The sequence below is a fragment of the Cheilinus undulatus genome, linkage group 2 (assembly GCF_018320785.1).
Source record: "Cheilinus undulatus linkage group 2, ASM1832078v1, whole genome shotgun sequence".
NCBI lineage: Eukaryota > Metazoa > Chordata > Actinopteri > Labriformes > Labridae > Cheilinus > Cheilinus undulatus.
In genome coordinates, this window is record NC_054866.1 from 55,000,415 (window position 1) to 55,023,199 (window position 22,785).

The 22,785-nt window shown below is 41.7% G+C and overlaps 1 protein-coding gene across 3 annotated transcripts in view; it reads left to right on the top strand.

Moving 5' to 3' along the window:
* Positions 1-22,785, top strand: part of lrch3 (leucine-rich repeats and calponin homology (CH) domain containing 3) — a 44,908-nt gene that overhangs the window by 16,510 nt on the left and 5,613 nt on the right. Inside the window, exons 5-19 of one of the 3 annotated variants that reach the window (XM_041799509.1) lie at positions 415-551; positions 633-742; positions 3,675-3,768; positions 3,847-3,946; positions 4,180-4,361; positions 4,550-4,605; positions 5,158-5,203; positions 5,310-5,429; positions 5,827-5,871; positions 6,990-7,043; positions 10,813-10,843; positions 10,934-11,047; positions 13,251-13,345; positions 13,762-13,899; positions 13,974-14,051. In XM_041799509.1, coding sequence (XP_041655443.1) covers positions 415-551; positions 633-742; positions 3,675-3,768; positions 3,847-3,946; positions 4,180-4,361; positions 4,550-4,605; positions 5,158-5,203; positions 5,310-5,429; positions 5,827-5,871; positions 6,990-7,043; positions 10,813-10,843; positions 10,934-11,047; positions 13,251-13,345; positions 13,762-13,899; positions 13,974-14,051 — 1,400 coding nt within the window. The remainder of the gene's footprint in view (positions 1-414; positions 552-632; positions 743-3,674; positions 3,769-3,846; positions 3,947-4,179; positions 4,362-4,549; positions 4,606-5,157; positions 5,204-5,309; positions 5,430-5,826; positions 5,872-6,989; positions 7,044-10,812; positions 10,844-10,933; positions 11,048-13,250; positions 13,346-13,761; positions 13,900-13,973; positions 14,052-22,785) is intronic. The other 2 variants (XM_041799519.1, XM_041799529.1) reach the window with 2 other exon arrangements.

Consider the following 22,785-nt stretch of genomic DNA (forward strand, 5'->3'; position numbering starts at 1 on the left):
ATCAGTTCATGACCTCAAGGTCAAGCACTCTTGGGTTATGCAGCAGGACAACGTCCCGAAACATACCCGCAAGTCTACCTCTGAATGTTTAAAATAACAAAATGAAGGTTTTGGAGTGGCCAAGTCAAAGTCTGTCTTAATATGTGAAATAACCTTTAATTACAGGTAATAATTTGTATAATTACTTTTAGTTATTAGTTAATTAAGATAATGAATAGTTAAATAATTAATTCAGAAGGTTAATTGCATTTAATTGCTGGTGTTTTTTGTATGATTACTTTTATGTGTTATTTAATTTAGATCATGAATAATTAAATAATTATTTCAGAAGGTTAAATACTTTTATTTATTTGTTAATTTAGATCATGAATAATTAAATAAATAATTCAGAAGGTTAATTGTGTCCATCCTCAGAGCTCGCCGACCTCCCTCTGGTCCGTCTGGATTTCTCCTGTAACAAAGTCACTTCCCTCCCCGTCTGTTACCGCCGGCTCACGCAGCTGCAGACCATTGTCCTCGACAACAACCCTCTGCAGACGCCACCTGCACAGGTACAGGCAGGAAATGACATCATCATCAGCTGAGGTGGTGGTGGCGTTGTGTCTCAGTGTGTCTGTCTGTGCTCTCTGCAGATCTGCATTAAAGGGAAAGTCCACATATTTAAATTCCTAAACATGGAGGCCAGCAAGACGACCCCTGACCTCCCAGACTACGACAGGCGGCCTATGACCTTCAGCTCCTGGTCAGACACACAAACCACTCTACCATGTTTTTATGCACAGATGAAGGAAAATAAGCAGTAGGAGGAGTGATAGGTCTCTGTAGAGTCAGTCACTGGGCTGCTGAAAATAAACTCAGATTAACTCTGATCTAACGCTCCTGTAAAAAGACGATTTAACATCCAGAGAGCCTGACAGTAGAAAACATGAATGAGGAGTGAGATAGAGCAGAGGACCATTCTAGAGTGGTCTGACGGTCTGTTTCTGAGAGATCTGGGTGTAGTTTCTGAGAGTGTTCCAATGATGATGAGGCTCTGATGGTGCTGTGAATAACCTTCAACAGACATCAGACATGCAAACGTTTGGACATGTTCAGTCTCCACTTAATTCTAAAGTTAGCAATGTTTACTGCAGTGTAGATGGTTTGGTCCAGTTTTTCTGGAAATTATACCTGAAATGACTCCAAAATAAACCCTAGACCTCCAGCACTGGTTCATTGCTAGTAGTTACAGCTTGTCTACAGCAGGGGTTCTCAACCTTTTCAGCCCGTGACCCTCAAAATAAAGGTGCCAAAGACCAGGGACCCCCGCTGTACCTGAAGGTGGTTGAACACAAGGCTGTCCATAAGGGGGGGATAAAGGGCAGAGTTTTCTGGGACTCAGCCAAACTGGGGGACCATGGAAGTCAGGAAAACCATGATCCATCATAAAGTTCCTTTGTGATATCCATATTTTATATTTAACCTGAATAATAACTACTCTTAATATAGCACCAGCTATCTTTTGTTTTATGTCATTTGTGCTGTAGTATATAGTCATCTTAAAAAAGTAAATCCCTTTTCTTAAAAACAGGATTAAAATAGTAAAAAAAAAAAGTCCTATAAAAGGTGTTGGGAAAGGTGGTTAAATGGGATTTTAGAAGTAGCAGAAATGGGTTAGAAGGGGCATAAATTTGATAATAGTGGCAAAAAGAGCAATAAATGGCAAAAATGTGGTAAAAGGGAATTAAAAAGTGGCAGAAATAGGTTTAAAGTGGCAAAAATGGTGAAATGGGATTTAAAAGTGGGAAATGTGCCTTAAACTGGCAAAAATGGGTTAACTGGGACAGATAAATAGGCAGAAATGGGTTGAGCTGGTCAAAATGGGCATATCAGACAGTTAAATGGGCAAAAAGTGGTTGTAAAATGCAATAAAAAGGAGTTGATAGTGGCAATAATGAGGCAACAATGTACCAAAAGTGGCAAGAATTGTTTAGAAGTGGCTAAAAAGGCAGTAAAAAGTGGTGTAAAGGGTTTAAAACAGGCAAAAATGGGTTTAGAGTGGCAAAAATGGTTGGTTAAAAGGGATGAAAATGGGTTAAAATTTGGCAGAAATTGAGTAAAGTGGCAAAAATTGGATCAAATTGTGCAAAATTGATGAAAATTGGTAAATACTAGTAAAGAAATTGGGTGAGAAAAAATATTTCAAAAGTGTTCTCCATTTTTTTTAAGGCATCTGGTGACCCCAAATGGGGTCCCGACCCCCAGGGTGAGAATCACTGGTCTACAGGCTTGTTTAAGTATTTGATACACCAGTTTAGAGGAAATTAAGGCTTTAAAGTAGGAAATTTCATATGAAATTATTTTCAAAGATTTCTCTCTGTAGTAGATAGTAGAGACAAACACTAAAATATAAACGTCATGTCATATATATTTACCTGCTTTAGACACCTGATTGATGAGTCTAGATGTGCCAGTGTTTCTTACATGACTGCTGGGAGAATCTAGACTTAAAATAAAAGATGAATAAGAGCTATCAGTGAGTCACCACTACTACACTCAGACTGAAACTACTGCTAGGCTGCTTTAGCGTCCATTGGCAGTTCCTTTATGGTCCAAACTGAGATGTATTTCCTCCATCTGATCTAGAAATGCTTCTCCAGAGCCTTATGTGCCTCATGCTATAACAAGAATACGACTGACATTTCCTTTTTCATGCTGTCGTAGTTTTATCTTTCACTCGGCTACAAACGGAACAGTGACTGTGGCTAATGAAACTGGTCAGAGTATAAAGACATGGCTGGGTCTAAAAATGTCTGAAGAAAATAAAGGCTGCTATAAAGAATAGATGTTACTGTCAGAGTTTCTGTGTACTGAGTTGATAACCATCTCTGCAGGGACGATCCTCAGCCCTGACTCATCCATAACCTCTGTGGAGCTGCAGAAGTCGGAGATAGAAACTTAAAGATTAATCTACTTAAAGAAATCTACTGACCTCTGAAGCCCTGCCTCCATAGCCCTGTCATACAAACAGTTGCCGGGGGGGGGGGGCTTTAACTCCAGCCTATGACTCCAGCTATCATTGGTCCAGTAATCCAGTTTCACATGATCCTGATCCTGGTTTGATAGTAGAAGACCTGAACACCAAATATGAGAGTTCCTCAAGATCTGTGAAAGTCTGACAACAGTCATAAATTGCACATTTGAAATTTAAGGCCATAAAATGTCTGATTTTTTTGTTTGGATGTTTAGATTTCCTGGAGGAGGACCACAGACCCCTCTCTGAGTTTTTCTGACTTACTGTGATTCCATAACCTCTAGTCCAGTTCTCTAACATCTGGGCTGTTAGGGTGCCCCCTCAACAATCGGTGCAGCACGTTCTTATTTTAACAGGTTTCCCTGCAAAAACATTATCCTGCTTTAAAACCATTAGAATCCACACACCTGCTCAAAGGTGTTCTGGTAAATATGGCAGAGTAGAAGCATTAAATGTGGCAGAAATAATTAGATTTGGGTGTTTATGGCCGTTTATATGAACATTTCTTTTGCCCCTTACCATTACGTTTCATTAAATCAGAAATTTGGTCCAGTGTAGGGGAAATCTCATGCCCTTCCTTTGTGATTTGTATTGATCTGAAGAACCAAAAACTGCAGCAGCCTTGCAGACAGTCATGTGACTGTAAATCTCTGTCATTCAGTGGTGATGAGCTTTATCCCGGACGTCCATACGGTGCACTGGACTCTGGATTCAACAGCGTGGACAGCGGAGACAAGAGATGGTCGGGGAACGAGGTCAGACACTCTCACACAGATACACACACTTTAACACACACTCCCACACTCACTGAGCATGTGGCGGTGTGTTTCCAGCCCACAGAGGAGCTGTCAGAGCTGCCACAGAGAGTGGCTGAGATCAGCAGGGAGCAGAGACACAGAGGAGCAGGAGGAGCTCTGCAGGCTAACGGCACCTGTGAGTAAACATCTGTCTGTCTCCTATCCTCTTTGAATCTCCTGATTCGAGGATGACATCAGTGCCAGCCAATCACAGCTGACATGTCTGCATTTCCACTTTTTCCTGGTGAATTTCCAGAAGATTCTTTCTGTGGTATTTTTGATGTTTGTGTCAGAAATCAGAACTCCTTTCCAGGTCTTCACCCTCCTGTTGTTTTCAGCCGCTTGTCTCTCTTCTTCTCTGGTCTTCAGCAGATGCGGAGTTGGAGCAGATAGACTTCATCGACAGCTGCGTAGGGGAGGAGGAGGAGGAAGAGGGGAGGAGTCGAGGACGAGGAGCAGGAGGTGGTGGGGGAGGAGGCGGAGGAGCAGGTGACGGCAGCAGCCTGAGCTCTCAGTTCATGGCTTACATCGAGAGACGCATCACAAGGGAGGTAGGAGCTCCAAACAGCAGAAATCCAGACATCAATGACCAGTTCTGGTACTTATGTGTCTAAATGTTGGTCTGTGTGTGCAGCCACTCTAAACTAGTCTGACTCTGCTTTAAACTACTTAATCAGAGGACAACATCAGAGAGGTTTATTTTGTTAACTTAAGTCTGACTTCCTGTCTGTATTTCCAGGGTTCTCCAGGCAAAACACACTCTACCAGGACGGATGACTCAAAGAGACACAACAGGTACAAACTCAGCCTGAGAAATATAACTATTTAAATCATGTGGACTTTAGAGTCAGGGGTTTTCACACATAAAACCAAAGAAAGAGGCAACAGACAGGAAATAACATCTGAAATTAACAACAGTAGAAATACTAATAGACTTAAACAAGTGAAAAAGTGATACAATATTTAGATAATGTTAGCACATAAACAAAAATGTGAAAAAATAGAGAAACTTTTTAATCCAACAGATTAAAATCAGGGAAAGTTGGCTAAAACCTGCTGTTTAAACCCCTCCAAAATAGAAGCCTGTAGGTGTCAGATTACTTTTAGAAATGTGTGATATTTTTGAGGTTCGGGGAGACTCTGACTAGATCGAGAGTGGATTAATCTATTTTTACTGATTTTGGTTGTTAGAGCAGTTTTAAGACAAAGCTTTGAATCAGGCCACACACCCCTGGTCATTACAAACGGGGCTCAAAGTCATCTGGTGTGTAGCCACCTCATTCTGACCTAAAGACAGACTAACAGGAGCTCTACTCCACCATCATTTAACTCTGTGTGTTTTTACAGGAGCGTGGTGGATGGAGTAACAGCGCCCTCTAGCTCCCAGAGCCAGGTAACACCTCTTGCTGCTGATTCATGTTTCCATATTCTAAAGAACGATTCTAGGTTGCTTAATCCAGACCCACTTCCTGTCTCACTGTGTCTCTACTCATCCTCAGAGGGCAGTCGGGGGTGTGGAGAGGATGAGGAGGGAGGCCCAGCTAGCAGCTCTGCGGTACGACGAAGAACGACAGAAGAACCGACCTGTGCAGAGAGACTCTGTCACCAGCTACAGCAAGGTACAGGCCAAACTAGTGTGTCTCAGCTCATATCACTTTAAACAGGTCTGACTCTACTTTAAACCACTTAAAAACAGTCTGACTCCACTTTAAACCACTTTAAACCACTGTAAACCAGTCTGACTCCACTTTAAACCACTTTTAACCAGTCTGACTCCACTTTAAACCACTTTTAACCAGTCTGACTCCACTTTATACCACTTAAAAACAGTCTGTCTTCACTTTAAACCAGTCTGACTCCAATTTATACCACTTTAAACCAGTCTGAGTCCACTATCAACCACTTTAAACCAGTCTGACTCCACTTTAGACCATTTTGAACCGGTCTAACTCCATTGTGGATCCTGTTTCCTAGAGTCCCCTGGTGAACAGGAAACTCTTTGTTTTTGTTTTTCAGCATAAAGCAGCTCAGAGTCCGTCAAAGTCCAGTCCAGACAGCGAGGTGAGCCCACATGACCACACAGATCCACAGCTGAGTGTTTGTTCTGTCGGCTTTCTGCTGCTAATGTCTGATTGTTTGTCAACGTTCGGCTCAGTGTTCTCTAGACCTGATCCAGGATCAGTCCGAGTCTCCATCAGTGACCTGGATCACCGTCTCTCCTTACCTCAAAGCAAAGGCGGTCTTCATTTTAGAGAAAACCTTGAGTTTTTGTACCCTGGTCCCCTGAGACCACCAGAATCCACAGGATTGGTCTACATGGGGACTCCAGATTACTCCAGACTACACAACGCCCCTTTTAGTCCATTTTTGGGTTTTTCCAGCACGGCCACCGTCCAGCTCTGAGGCATGCCAACCATTTATTCTTCATCTTGTTTTTGTGTCCAGTTAAAAAAGAGATCAAAATACAGAACACTGGCAATGTAACATTCTATTTTCTCTGCATTTTAACCTGCTGCATGTGTTGTTGATAAAGAATGTTACATCATCAGTGTTCTGTTGTTTGATCTTCCTTTTTATCAGAACATAAAAACAATAAAATGAGAAAACACTGTTCATTTATTTATTCATAACCGTTCTTTTTTCTATTTTTTTTTCCTCCAAATTTAATCTGAACTGTCCAAAAGGGTCGATGGTAGCTTTTTTACATTTTTTTCCCATTTTTAAACAGCCATTAAAAAAACAGTTTATTTCTAGATTTCTCATTTGAGATTAAAAATCCATCAGTCATAGAAAACACATAGCTTCCATCCATCCCTGTTTACCTCCTCTCTTTAATGGAGATGTTTTTTTAATAATCACCCACAAAGTATTTTTACAAAGCATCAAACCAGCGACCATTAGAGCGCTTCACTTGCAGGCTGAAGGAATCTTCTGGAACAGTTGACTACTATTTAGACTTTTGTCAATGTAGGGTTTTATTATGAAAAAAAAAACAGTTCTTATTCACTCTGGTTCTTTTAGTTTATATGTATTCGATCATATTTTGTTGAGTAGTTTTGTGTTCTAGTCCCACCCCCTTCCTGTGTAGGCCACACCCTCCTTCACATGTTCATCGTCGTCTCTTGTGCGTGTCTCTGTGCGTGTGTGTGTCTATGTCTGTTGATGGTGTGTGTGTTCAGACTGTCTGCCCCTCCAGACGCTCCACCCACACAGATGACTCCGCCCTCTTTATGGTAAGGGTTTGGCCACACCCCCAAAAACTGTACTAACCCCACTGAACTGAAAACTTCGATCAAGCTTTAACAGACTAAAGTGAATCATTCAGATTTATGTGATCCTAGTTAAATCAGTGTGATCCCTTTAATTAGAGTTGTCTTTAGTGCACAGTAAGCTGTTTCCTGTTGATATTTCACAATAAAGGAGCTGTGTTAAAAGTCCCCTCTACACACTACTGTAGGACGGTGTACATTCTACATTAGTCAGTATTGTGGAATATGGAGACCAGTCTGTGGTTCCTCTGTGGTATGCTGGCCTTGGCTGTGCCAGTTTATGGTCTTTGAGAGCCTGTTGGAGCCAGAATTTGGTTTTATTTTTAAAGGGTATCTTTAGTGCACAGGAAGCTCTGAGCCACCGCAGAATCAGCTTCATCACACTGATTCCTGACACAGCGTTGCTCGCTTCTTACCCCATCACCCTGTCCCGGTTGTCCTTTTGTTTGACACATTTTGGTCTGACGTCAAAACTAAAGCCATGCTGCTCACAGCTGTCAGAGACCTTTCAGTACCAAGCACTACACTTCCTTTTCTATAACTTCAAAATAAAAGTGCTGGATGCCAAAGGAAAACCCTCGCTTCTCACCAGTTCCGCCCACTTTTGTAAAAGTGGTCAACTGTGTCCTTCTATATTAGAAAAAAACATCCCCAGCTTCATCAGCACTCTGTCCTCTGATTTTTGAAAAATTATTTCATCCTTGACCGTTTAGATTACATTCCATCAAACATTCCAGTTTTGCCTTTTAAAGCAATAAAACTTTCCAGTCGTGCCTTTTCCATGCAGGCCAATCTAGGTCCTGCCCTGTTTTTCTGTGAAGCCATTCTGTTGTAACCTGTTGGTAAAGTCTGGCTGAAATAATCGTGTTAACCAATCACCGCTAACCTTCTAAGCTGTTTCAAGAACAGCAAATGGCTTTCTTCCCTTTGTCCTCCTTCAAGATATCCTCAAACCTCTTCTTCTGCTGTTAGAATGAAACCTAGAGAGCAGAGCAGCCAACTAATGATGTGACCTGTCTGTGGCGATCTTTTATACCTGAGCATGACTCACTGAGTGAATTGTCTCATAGAAATAATCGTACAGTGTTATTGATTAGGCTGATGGACCATCAAACACTCATAAATCTGAATGATTCTCATTCTCTTTGACTGGACACTTTTAATCAGCATGTGAGGTCTCCTCTACCCTCCCTCCTCAGCATGAACTCACCTTTCGTTTAGGATCAATAAAGTGCTGCTGTATCTATCTATCCCTGTGGGACCAGGAGGATTTCTGCTCCAGGTTGTTTTAATGTGGAGTCTGGTCCTCCCTCTCTGCTTGTTCTTGAGCTCTTTAGTGAGTGAAACTGCACATGATTGGCCGAACACTCATGGACACCTATAATTTTGTTGATAATGTTTTGAAGCTGATCCATGTGCAGAAGAGCCATCATTTTCATGTTTTACTTTCTGGCTGTTTTATTTTTGCATCTAAGGGGCAGGACAGGGGGCTGTGATCCAAGGGTGATATCACTGCAGGAGAGCTCAGCTACCGCATTAAAGCTAATTAATGAGTGCAAGTAGATTGCAGCTGGTAGTTGACCTGAACTACTGTAATAAAGCTGGTAGATGAGCTGCATTATCACATTAAAGCAAGGACTGAGCTCACCTAACGTATTACAGCTTATAGCTGAGCTCAACTACCATATTGTCAGTAGTAAATGAGATCAACTACCATATTATAGTTGGTAGGGATCATCTACCATATTATTGCTAGCAAAGATCAACTACCGTATTGTAGTTAGATGGTAAGATCAACTACCATATACTCGTTAGTAGGTGAGATCAACTACTGTATTATAGTAAGTAGATGAGATCAAGTACTGTATTGTAGTTAGTAGGTGAGATCAACTACCACATTTAATTGCTAGCAGAGATCATCTAGCGTATATAAGTGTGGCTGATATACCAGGGTGGCTTATATACAAGGGTGGCCAATATACCAGGGTGGCCTATATACCAGGGTGGCCAATATACCAGATTTGAGTGTTTTACATGTAAACACAGCCACATATGAATTATTGATTTAAAACTTTAGAACGTTTCATTCTTTCTTCTGTCTGATTAACTCTGCTATTTTCCTTTCTCCTTCATCTGTCAAACCTTCCCCTTTTCCTCCTTTTGCCATCTCTGCTTTCTTTTTCATTTGTTTTTTTTTTTTGTTTGTTTTTTGTTTTTTTGATGTGTTCTTTTATATTCTTAATTTTTTCACATTCATTAGTATGTGTTGGTGTTTGAGATCGACTCTGGTACCAACACGGTGAAGAGACGTCCTGGTTCGCACAGACAGGTGACATGCCAGGTTTCTGTCTGTTTTCACCTAGAGCTCAGCCAGAGATCCATGCTGGCTTTATGACCTCTAGTGATGGTGTTAGTCATGTTGTTTTGGATGGTTTACAGCATTCAGCATGTTTACATGCACATGTACAGTACAGCTCAGATATTTTAAAGGTGCAGTAGACTCAGCCACCCCAGGGCTGAGAGATGATTGTCTCCCCTCCCCAGTCCTCCTCTGGTCTTCCCTCACATCCCTGCAAGTCCAACCGGTTCTGAGCACGGATTCATCATCACACCAGAGAGTGATGCACCGTTTACAGTTTACAGGAAGCTTGGTTTTAATGGAGATATACACAGACAGCATGATGGAAACTTTAATGACTTTGTGGCTCATTTTGAGTTTTTTTGGCCAGATACCGCCCACCTACACTTTGCCCGTTGGATCAGTCTGAGGTGCCAGTTTAGATCAGCTGGTCGAGTAGGCAGCCATGCACAGAAGCTTCAGTCCTCACACTGGTTGCAGGATCAAATCCCGGTCTTGGCACTTGTGCGCCCGTGCTGGTGCACTTGCATGACCATCTGTAGCATATCCACAAAAAGCCACCTCTTCTGTCCATGCCAGGGTTCTGTGCTTGAGACAGAGTACTCAGACTGCCTAAACAAACTGGACTTTGGAGTTTAAGCATGCTTGTGCACCGTACTGATGTTTTCAGTCTACACAGCAGGAGAATCGGTCAGTCAAAGAGAACACGACAGTGTAGATGGTGATATGACCTATTTTAGCTAGTTACCGTCGTCCACAGGACTTCTGACATGCTTGGCGTTTATGCCCAACATCTAATTGGTTCCCCTTGGTCCTCGCCAGCTCCACCCACTTTTCCAAAAGTTGGCAACACAGGACAGTCAACATAGGAGAGATTGTTGGTATATCTGTCTTCTTATGATGACAGAGAGATGAAAAAATGCATTAATAACAAAACATGAGGTCAGTATTAGAAATGAACCAGAGACATCTCATCACACAAACTTCTCTTTGTCTTTGTTTAAACTTTCATCCTTTTATTTTTGTTGCTCTCCTTGTTGTCTGTCCATCAGTCTGTGTCCGGGGTGTCTGCAGACAGCTGTCGCTCTCTCGCCTCTGATAGCACCACTTTCTGTCTGCTGCAGGTACTTTCTCCTGTATGCTGCTTCTGCTTTCTGTCTGTTTCATCTGTGTTTACTTAAGAACCTGTGAACATCATTGTGTCAGATTTTTTTTTTCCATCAGAGACTTGCTAGGGTCAGCGTGATGCTGTTATTCTGTCCACATCTTTGGACGTTAGCCTAGTCCAGACTGAAACCATCTGCATGCTAATCTGTCTCCGGGGTTGTTGTGGCAGGTCCAGGTGTGTGACAATGGTGTGTTTTTTCTCTGCAGGGCGAGGACAGAGCCACTCTCTCTCCCACAGGTAAGACAGCACACCTTTAACCAAATCATTTCGTATCTTTAATTCACTGAAGATTGATTCTAACTGATTTAATATGTTTGTTTTTTTAAGCCAATCAGTCGCCTTCTTACCCCAGCTCGGGGGCTGTGGCCTCATGCCGGTCAGCCAGTCTGAGACCAGAGAGCTTCCTGTTTCGTCTGGGTCAGAAGGAAGAGAAGAGGAAAGGTGATGGTGGCAGGGCCTTTGACTAAACCCATGACCTCCTGTGATGACATCATTAAAGTCAGAGGATGGAATGTTTGATAGGCTTTAAAGGATGTGTCAGGGTTGTAAAAAACTAAGGACCCAAGTGCAGAAACGCAACTAAAAAACTGATTTAATTCAAACAAATGGCAAATCCAAAACATGACCAAAGTCCAAACAGAAGGAAATACTAAACTAAGAAACCACAAGGGGAAAAATCTACTGAATAAAACTTCAAACAAAGTCCATCAAAAGCCAAAACTACAGGAGGCACAAGGATCAACACGGGGAGAAACATGAATGAAGACAAACGGCGATCTGACAAAGGACAGGGACAAACACAGAACCTAAATCCACAGGGAGTGATTGCACAAGGAGAGACAGGTTAAACTAGTGAGGGTAATCACAGTGGAGGGAAACTGAGGCAGGAAGAAAAACTGGAACCACACACAAGGGAAGGAAACTACAAAATAAAACAGGAAACATGGAACACTTCACAAGACAGCAAGAAACACACAAGGACTGAAAGACAAAAAAACACAAGAAACTTAACAGAGGAAACACTGAAAACACAGGAGAATACAAAGACAACAAACAACCAAAGGAATACAAAAAATACAACACAAGGAGGAAAACTCAAACACAGAGAGGTTCAAGACTTAACAAAACACACTGCAACTATACAAGAAATAAAGAAACACAAAAGGTAGTCCACTTAAACACGAGAAACATGATAAAACATATAGCACACAAGGGCTACAGGAAACACCAAAGAAACTAAACTAAACTAAATCAGGATAATGACAGGATGATGTCATCAAAGTCAGAGGACGGACTGTTTGATAGGCTTTAATTAAAGGATGACATCATCAAATTCAGAGGACGGAATGTTTGATAGGCTTTAAAGGATGACTTCATCAAAGTCAGAGGACAGAATATAGGAGAAGTGGGGATGTAAGGTTTTCCCTCCATTTTTGCCAAATAGGAGGCTATATTTTGCAACTTATGTAAAAGTTAGGGCTGACAGCTTTAATTCGATTGGTAGATTGTTTGGTCAAAAAGCTTTTGTTCGACCAGTATCACTCTGGTCGGTGAGTCACCTGCCCCCCTCCTCCAAGACGCTGGTCAGGTGGCAGACGCGTAGTGTGCAGCTGGCTGATAGAGAGATGTGCTGCAGGGGACGAGGAGCAATGCAGCTCTAGGAATTACAGGTAGAGAAGCAAACAAAGCTAGCAGAGTGGGGTATTTTCTGATATTTTAAAGCACTAATGCTCAGAAACAACACATCAAATTTTCACAAAATTGCAGGCTGTTTGTATTGAAGTGGCGTTATTAGTTACCGTTATAAATGAATGAAAAATGATGATGTGAGGTTATTTTGTTGGCTGTATGAGTTTAAAGAGTTACCGTGCCAGGATCTCCGAGATCAAAGGCAGGTGCGCGCTGATATTCTCTCAGTTAATTATATTTTTAGTACAACATGATGATCCTAAAAATTTAGTAATGCTTCAAAAGGCTTGTTGTGTTCATTTAAGGATCATTTAGAGTATCAAGCAGGTGCAGTGAGGAACCTGTATGGATTAAACAGGTCCCCAACGAGGTGGCTTTTAAATTTTTTTTTTTTTTTTTTAACCTGAACGACCAATCGATTGGTTGGTGCCTGGGAGCGATTTTGGTCAATTGAGTTTTTCTTTGGTTGACTACAGCCCTAGTAAAGTTTTATTAAAGTTACTAATAGAGGACAGTCAACATAAGGGAAAATTGTTGGTGTATCTGTTCTAATGATGATAGCAAGATAAATTATGCTGTTTGTTTTTTTAAACATGTCTGTTTCTGTTTTAACGAAGGGTATCTGACGGTCTGTTTTCAGATGTGCAGATTTGTCCAGTTGTCTCTCTATCTGCAGACATTTATCTCACAGCAGAGTAAACACTACATGTCTGCAGACATTACTCAGAGAATAGTGACACTTCCCAGCTGACCAATCACGGGGCTTGTGGTCTATGTTCTTAGATGTGTACCTGTATTTTCCAGTCGGTATGTGGGCTGCCTCTGTAAAGGCTTCAGGGTCACTCTAACCTATGATGTATGCTGCTGCTGTGTAGACTGGACTCAGAGCTCTCTATCGGGTTTATCACCTTTGCTGTCTCCATATTCACCTGTCCGTCTCCCCCCTGTTGTCTAGGTGATGCTGCTACAGTTCCTCAGAATCAGGAGGAAACTCGTGCTGCTCCTCCTCTGGTTGGTGAAGACGCTGAGCTGGTGGAGCAGCTCCGAAAGGTCCGTTCACCTGGTCATACCTGATCACACCTGGTCACACTGAACATGTCTGTTAGTTTGTTAAAACACCTTTATTACAGGGATGCAGCTCTGCAAATCGGCAGACAGGAAGTAAGAAAAGCTTTGGTGTTAGCCACTTTAAATCTAGTCTTAGACAATTCCTTTAAGCCACAATTCAGCCATTTTTACCCTTCATAGTATTAGTTAAATGTAAGTCAACCAACACGGAAAAACATTTTAGTCCAGTTTTTTTATCAAGGGGTTTGTTGTCTTTAAACTAATTTCATCAGTAAAATGAAATCTACATGTTATTTCACTATCAGCACTTTGATTTATTATACTCTAACATACCTGATCTGCACAGATGAGAAATATACCCTCACATCCTGAGTTTTCCCCTGTCTGTGTGTCTGCAGAACATCGAGGCTCGTCTAAAGGTGTCGTTGCCCAGCGACCTGGGAGCAGCTCTGACGGACGGGGTGGTGCTCTGCCACCTGGCCAATCATGTGAGACCGCGGTCCGTCCCCAGCATCCACGTCCCCTCCCCCGCTGTGGTGAGTCCGCATTGAATCAGTAGAAATCTGAACCTGCCGTTGGTTTGGTCTGTAACCCCAGTTCTCTGCTGCAGCCTAAACTCACCATGGCCAAATGTCGACGGAACGTGGAGAACTTCCTGGAGGCGTGTCGCAGGATTGGAGTTCCACAGGTAAGCCTTCAGGATAACACCTGTGTGACTGAATCAGAGCTGTGGTGTGGTAAAGACTCACCTGGATAGAACACACCTTGCCCTAACTGGAGCAAAGACATGAAGGATACGACAGTGGCGTCACACTGGAGACTTCCTGTTCGACCACAGTCGTCATCTGGTGCTTCAGTGGTTCAAAGCAGTGTCCTGTTATTTCATTTATACTAAAGTGACATGACAGTCTGTGGTCTGAGTCTGAATCATTCCAACATTTTAAAAAGTTCTGACCGATGTTTTCATCATCACTACTGAGACTGTTTCTATACCAAATGCTCTTAAATTTTACGATGTTAATGTTCAATACTGTTAGTGTTGTCATATGAGAATTTAAACCTCATTTAAACTGTGCAGTAATGAAATCTGCTCATTCAGATACCAGGTGGCCATCTTTAACGCATCTGCCTCTCTAAACGGTTTGATCCCTGACAGCTCAGTCTTCATCTGGATTGGACTGGTCATGTTGACACTATAAATACTGGTCCACGTCAAAGACCGCCCTGTTAGCTGGCATGATCCTGTAAACTAAAAGCATGGCGTTATTTCTGTCCGCTCTCCCTCACTCAGAGTGAGGGATTTGGATTAGGCATCTGAGCCAGTTTAGTTGTCATTCCAGTCCAACCAGTACCCCATTTCCCTGCAAGGATAAATAAAGTTATTGTACTGTATTGTTTAAGTCTTATCTGAATGTATACCAGTATGTCCTGTAAACACATGCTAATGAGGGAGGAAAGCTGTTAAAGATGCACCCCTAGCCTCTCATTGGTCTGAATGACCAACATGGATGTTGATAACAGTGACCTTTGAACCATCCTAGACTCTGAATCTTGTCGCCATGAACAGGAAGTGTCTCTGCTGTGACATCAGTGTCTGCTCCTCGTTCTGAGGCTGCTACTCCTCCACTAACTGCTCTCTTTCTTCCTCTCTCTCTCATCGCCCGCCTCTCATTAACCTTCTTCATTCTGTCCGTCTCACTCCTCCTCCGTCTCTTCTCCGCCATATCCATCCCACCTCCACCGTCACCCAGGACAGTCTCTGTTCGGTCGGGGAGGTCCTGGAGGGGAAAGGAGGTGGACTTTACAGCACGCTGGGTGTGTTGCTCTCTATGGCGCCGCCCTCCTTGACCCCATCTCCTCGGGTCCAGCTGGCAGGCTTCGCCCTCTTCTACCTATCCGTCATGTCAGTGCTGTGTGCCATCTACGTCCACCTGGCGCCGCACGTCTGAGAGCCAATCAGATCGTTACCAACGGCACGCTCAGCTTCATCATCAGATCACGGCACAGATCTGCAGAATCATTTCCGATATTATCCTGTTAGCATCACACCTAGAGGCATAGTAACCTGCAGGCTTTGCGCCACCCATCCGTCCTCTGACCCCTCCTCTAGGCAGGGGTCTTATTAGGCTGGGTTAGTCTTTTTACAGGACGTTGGACCTGTCAGAAGCTAAGGTGTACAAGGTTTTTTGGAAACCTATGTCACAGTGAGGCTGGATGTTACGGTGGACATGTTGGTTCTCACTGCAGGGTTCCTACAGATCCTTGAGAAGTCTCTAAGTCCTTTAAAGTCTGACTTTTATCCGTCTTGAATTTTAGAAGGCTTTTTGATGAATACATATTTGTATCCAGTTCATTTTCTGAGCAGCCTTATGTGCTTTTAAACATCCTCCTCTAGAAAGTCTAGCTTAAATATTCTCTAGAATTTAGGGAGTTAAATTGTCAAGAATCAGAGCGTTGCACCTGTGTTTGATAAATATCAGTACACAGCGTTCTGACAGAATAGAGCCATTAAATTAATGACCAAACATTTCTTTGCCCTTTAACACTGACATTTCATGAACTTCATGAACGGTTGGTTATATCCCTGAATCCAGCTCTGGCCTGGTGTACAGAGAAATCTCATATGCTTCTTTTCTTTGACCCTCTAGAGTCTCAGATATGGTTTTTAAAGCATGTGGGAACCCTGTCATTAGGACAATCATAGAGGAGCCTGAACACTTCTTCAGTCTAAAGCCCAGGAGGACCTGATAAGAAATTACACATTAGGAATCGATGCTGTCCAATCCACATCCATAGAACAGAAGACAAAAAGCTGCTGACAATTGTGGCGTTTCTGAGAGACTCAGCTGGACAACTGATGGGAGAGCTGTTGAAAATCAAACATGCTAGACCTTTTCAGGAGGTTGTGAGGCGTCCCAGATGTGGCCTTGATTGTTGTTCACTATGAAGCTCTACGCGGTATAAAAACCTGATTTTCAGGGCCGAGGGGTCCTGAAACCCAACCAGTGGTGGCTCTGGTTGTTGTCCCCTTCTTCTTGCATATTTGTAACACCTAAATGTTTCAGATCATTAGACTAATGTTAATGTTAAACAAAGATAACCTGAGTTAATACTAAAGTCAGAGTTAAAACGCTGATTTCATTTATTAAGGTTAAATCAATCCAAACTAACCTGTGTAAAGGTATACCATAAAGGTATGGGAAGAAGGTATGAGATGTTTTTGTTGATGTGCAAAGGACTTTGATGGTGGATACTGAATCCCTCCTGTTTTGGTGCTTCCTTGCCTGAAGCGTGACGTGAAGCTCATCTGACATGGGTCCTAAAACTGCCAAGACTTCCCAACACTTTTGATGACACAAGCAAAAAACACACTTTCCTTTGTTTACTGCTGCTCATCTACATCCTGATGGAGCTGGACCTTCATCTTAGAGAGGGGTGAAGAGTTTTTGTCCTCTAGTGCCTCCTGTGGGATCCAGAAGTCTTCTTCTTCCAGACTGAGCTCAGACAACCTTAAGGAAATCCGCATCTCAGACACTCTAACCGCCACTGAGGGTTGAAACAAACGACATCAGCCAATCAGGTTTCAGGGCAGAAAATAAAGATAACCTCCTTTAAACAGCACGTTAACAGAGAGTTATTTTATTTTGGTCATTTGATACCAAGAGGGAGAAAAGCTGTGAAAGATGCATTGCTAGACTCTTCACTAAACATCCCCTCCTTTCCTTTGATGTCATCCTTTAAAGTTTATGAAACATTCTGTCTTTCCTTTGATGACATCCTTTAAAGCGTACAAAATATTCCATCTTTCCTTTGATGTCATCCTTTAAAGCTTATAAAACATTCCATCTTTCCTTGATGTCATCCTTTAAAGCTTATGAAACATTCCATCCTTGCATCACCTATCTGAATGACCAAAATGCCGTGTTGTTGTTAAACAGCAGACTGGGCTGATGAGACCTGATTTGTTGATGTCTTGATATTAGAGTTGAAGCACAAAGTTTTTCTTTGGTTTTAGACTGAACTCTTATTTTGTAGATTTTGTTCTGATTTTATAGTTCAGGTTTACCTTGGTGTTGACTTATGACTTCTTGTCCCCAGTTTGGACCATGTTGCCTTTTGATTCAGTACTTGGTCTTAACTTTCTCCAGTCTTTGGTTGTGTTTGATTTTTCTCTGTCTTGCCTTGCACTTGTTTGCCTTTGCTCGTCCTGGTCGTTGAATCTTCTTACTTTCGTTAGGTCTTGACTTGGATATGTAATGACCTGGGGTTTGTTGCTCCTCCTTACAGTCTCAGCTTAAAGTTGATCTTTTCTAATCTTGTCCTTAAGTTAGTTAAGGTTATCAGGACTGTCAGTACATTGATATCACATGTTTAAAAGGTTAAAATCTGTTATTTTGATGATTATTAACATTTAAAAGCACTGAAACTTACAGAAGTGTGATCTTTAGTCAGAATGTTTTACCTAAAGAAAGACAAGACTGCCTTAATTGCACAATCACATTGTCAACGTTAAGACTGGGGAGTATAATGAGAGGCAAGAGAAACATGTTTTAGTACAATTTAGACAGGCTGCAGAAGTTTTCTGTAATTTTGGCACATGAAAAGAAGAAACTGCAAGTATTGGATGTACAGGGCTGTTTTGTTGACAGGTGTAATATTTTTCTGGTTCATATGGAAGATTTTGGGTGTTTTCATCCCTCATCTGTTTGGTCTAGGCCCAACAAACTCGAGTCTATTCGTTGAGTTGGCGTGATTCATGTGTGCTGGCATGAAGGCTGTCAGTCAAACCCTGTGGACGGGGCTTAACACCCCTACCTGGACTAATAGATATGGTGGTGAGAACACAAGCTGAACTTGATCCGACCTAACTGCAGGTAGCTTTGAGCTTTTTTGGACTAGACTAGCTACCGTAGCCAGTCCGACCTGAAGAAGCTTCAGAAACTGACTGGGTGGATAAGCAGGCCTTTCTCCTTAGTGGTCTTGATTAGCCCCTTCAGTGACTATCCTTCATCCTCATTTCCCACAGGATTAAATGCAAACCGTTTAAAACTGGGCGATCAGAGCTGACATCAGGTGTGGAGCTGTTCCTCCATTCTGAACGCTAAAGTGTCTTTGGAGCAGCTACAGCCCGGCACGAGTCACTGACGCTTTATTCACTGATGGGATTTTACCAACACAAATTCCAACCAATCAAAGAGCATTTTGTTTAACATTATTTATTTTGGTCGGCTTGTAAACAACAAATATGTCCATGATCCAGACCAGATCAAATGATCTAGAGGTGGGAAAACGCCATTGACTTCTAGTTTAGTGACTCTCTGGATCGATCAGTTGTCTCAACTGTGAACTCAGTGGTGATGAGGGGTCAAAATGATACTGGTCCTCCTGTCTTTAACCTGATTGAAGTCTGTAACTGTAAGGTCATGTGATGGTCCTGTAGTCATGTGATGGTCCTGGGGTCGTGTGATGGTCCTGAGGATCATGTGATGGTCCTGGAGTCATGTGATGGTCCTGAGGGTCATGTGATCCCTCTGTTTGCCCTGACTTTGTGTCCTGCCTGTTGAAGCTCCGCCCTCTGTGCCTTATGATTGGCTGCCTGTCCAAGTGGGTGTGTTTTTTATGTTTTCTACTGTTTGTAAAATGTTTGTATGTCTAAAGAAATGTCTCTGCAGACCGTCCTGGCTGTTTTTAATGGTGGTGAAGGTGAAGGTGTTTAGTCTCTGAGAGACTGAGAGTTCCTGAGGAGCTCCTCTGACGTTACAGAAACTTGAGCGTGAGAAAAACTTGAGAAAAATCTTAATTTTTCTGTAGGACCCAAACCATTACCCAACATGATTCTACTGTCATTCTTTGGAGGGCGTTCCTGTTAAATCAGCGCTCTGTTTTTCTTATGTGAGTAAGATTTCAGGCTGGTGAGTTCCTTGAGCGACTGGACTCTGCTTTTGAACAAACCAGTAAACCCGAAATTTGGGGCGTACACAACTAGCTGCCTAAAGCCTGATTCATACCTCTGCATCGAAGCTACGCCATAGCATACGCCTCAGTTTGCAAAGCCCTGAACCCACGAAGAAGAGGATGCATGCTGCACATCATTAACACTCACCAGTTCTCTTTTGCTGGCCTACTATGGAAATATTGAGGGAAACAGGCCCCAACATGGCCAGCTTCCCAAGCACTCCATCCTCTCCTGTTGATGATGTCATCATTAAAAGCTTATAAAAATTCAATCCTCTGCAATTGATGATACCATCCTTTAAAGCTTATAAAACATTCCATCCTCTTCCTTTGATGATGTCATCCTTATAGCTTATAAAACATTCCATCCTTTGCCTTTGATGATACCACCCTTTATAAAACATTCCATCCCCTGCCTTTTATGATACCATCCTTTAAAGCTTATTAAACATTCTATCCTCTGCCTTTGATGATACCATCCTTTAAAGCTTATAAAACATTCTATCCTCTTCCTTTGATGATGTCATCCTTATAGCCAATAAAACATTCCATCCTTTGCCTTTGATAATACCATCCTTTATAGCTTATAAATCATTCCATCCCCTGCCTATGATGATACCATTCTTATAGCTTATAAAACATTCTATCCTCTGCCTTTGATGATACCATCCTTTAAAGCTTATAAAACGTTCTGTCCTCTTCCTTTGATGATGTCATCCTTATAGCCAATAAAACATTCCATCCTTTGCCTTTGATAATACCATCCTTTATAGCTTATAAATCATTCCATCCCCTGCCTATGATGATACCATTCTTATAGCTTATAAAACATTCTATCCTCTGCCTTTGATGATACCATCCTTTAAAGCTTATAAAACGTTCTGTCCTCTTCCTTTGATGATGTCATCATTATAGCTAATGAAACATTCCATCCTTTGCCTTTGATTATACCATCCTTTTAGCTTATATAACATTCCATCCTCTGCCTGTAAAGATACCATCCTTTTAGCTTATATAACATTCCATCCTCTGCCTTTGATGATACCACCGTCTATAGCTTATAAAACATTCCGTTGTCTGCCTTTAAAGATACTGTCCTTTAAAGATACTGTCCTTTAAATTTTATAAACATTCCATCCTTTTCCTTTAAAGATACCATCCTTATAGCTTATAAAACTTCCATCCTCTGCCTTGGTGATACCATCTAGGCCTTTGACGATAATGGTATTATATCACAGTATTACAAAATTAAAGAGAGATCATGCTTTTTGATCCAAATTCAAGTGTTATTAACCCCCTTCTTCCCTTAAAACAAGCCTTTGATGGCAGCCTACAGTCTTCACTAAACCGGCCCTTACACTCATCCTACCCCTCACATAGTTTGCCCATGTCTATGTGTTCCTGTAAAGCGTCCTTGGGTTTCTTGAAAGGCACTATTTTTTTTTGTTTTTTTATTTTATTTTAAGTCTCTCTAGGTTTACTTCTGTCTAACTGCATTCCAAGTTTCACATTTCATCTCTAGCCTGATGAGGTGTGTTAACCTGCTAATGACTTAAACACATTTCCTAGTGAAGGCGTTCACAATAAAAGCGTTTTAGAAAAATAACAGCCGCAAACTTTTATTTTGAAGAGCTTGACAGAAGTTTTGTGTTTAGCATTGAGTTAGGTTAGCTTTGGCTGTCGTTCGGAGAATACGGCTAGTTTACAGAAGCTTTTCTGACCTCATTTAACATCGCAGCCTGGATCTTTGACTCACTGTGGACTTAGAAAAGAAAGTCTTAAGTTAAAATAGACTTTTAAACGGTTGTTTATGCCGTTGTAAGAGGAAGACCTGCAGCGCTGGTCTCTGCAACCAGCCAAAGCAGCACTTAGCTTGTGTTAAAGCCCCAGGCAGACTGACTGAGACGGCACACTGACTTAGTTGTGGTATAGCCATCAGACTTTGAGAGGAAAAAACACATGTTTTTGCCTGCTAACTCACGCTGAGGCAAATCGATGTCATTAACAAGCGTTATAGCAATTGGTCAGTAGAGTCCAAATCTCTACCGTAGGCCAAATTTATATCATTTATACCGTCTAGCGCATATACCACGCACCCCTAATACCATCTTTATAGCTAATAAAACATTCCATCCTCTGCCTTTAAAGATACCATCCTTTATAGCTCATGAAACATTCCATCCTCTGCCTTTAACTCTTGCTCCCTTGTAATTTTTAGCTCCATCTGTCCTTTTTTGTCCAGAAAACGGACATGCAGAAAGGTGTTGATAAAATAATAATTTTTCAACATTTTTTTTTAACTTTCACTGCTACAAATCTCTTCAAAACCTTAAACCCCCACTACTACAAAAAAACATTAAAAAATTCAATGTTACACCCTTTTTATGCCAGTTATTGTACACTATGCCTGTGACTTGGATTCAGTGCGATAGTGTCCATGCTAAACAGATGAGTCTATCGGTGCGTAAAACAAGCCAGTTTTACCATCCTTTTCTTGAGCCTCATCCTCTTCAAAATCATATGCGAGCGAATGCATTTGTTCATGTTAGGTTTATTTTATGTACAGGCATAAAGAATCAGAGGATATATGTAGGATAATCACAAACACGCGCATTTCCACCTCCAACCAAAATGTGCCCACAAATATGCCAATTACGCGCAGATATAAATTTACTGCATCTTTGAGATATGATATATTCTTACCTATTGATCAAAAGGACCCGTGCATCCTCATGCATGTCCACCCACTTGCTATGAATTGAGGGCAAAGTTGAAATTGTCCAAATGTCATTCTTTCTTAGTCCCAGACTGCAGTACTCAGAGGTAACATTTTCGCCTGTAAACACTCCACTTACGGCATGTCCGGCTGTAAACATAGACGCAGATTCGCACACACGTAGGAGCACACAAACTTTTCCTTACACATGTAGCCCACTCTCAGACATCCATATCTAGTGGCATGAATCGATTCATTTAATTCTGATGATGTTTAGTGGGTGAAATAGCACTCTCAACAGCCTGAGTCCATGGAAGGTAAACAATGTCTATGTGTCCAATTTCGGACAAACAAGGATGGATGGAGCTATTTCGCGTCAGTCGAGTTCTATGGGTTACACAGTTGTTGTTTTTTTGTTGTTGTTATTGTTTGTTTTTTTTAATATGAAGAAAAATACAAACTTTGGCCAAATTTGATGCCCAAATCTGTAAAAATGTGACTGTCAACTCAAAAAATGATGATAAAAATGATGAATTTCCTCAAAACGGACATAGTAGGATCCGAGGGTTAAAGATACCATCCTTCGTAGCTTATAAAAAGTTCCATCCTCTGCCTTTGATGATATCATCCTTTAGAGATAATAAAATATTCCATCCACTGCCTGATCAGTATTTTTCAGCTCCAACTTGCTCTTAGTTCTAACTAGCGCGCAGTGCTGACTAGCGTGTAGTGCTAATGGCGGCGTAGGCGT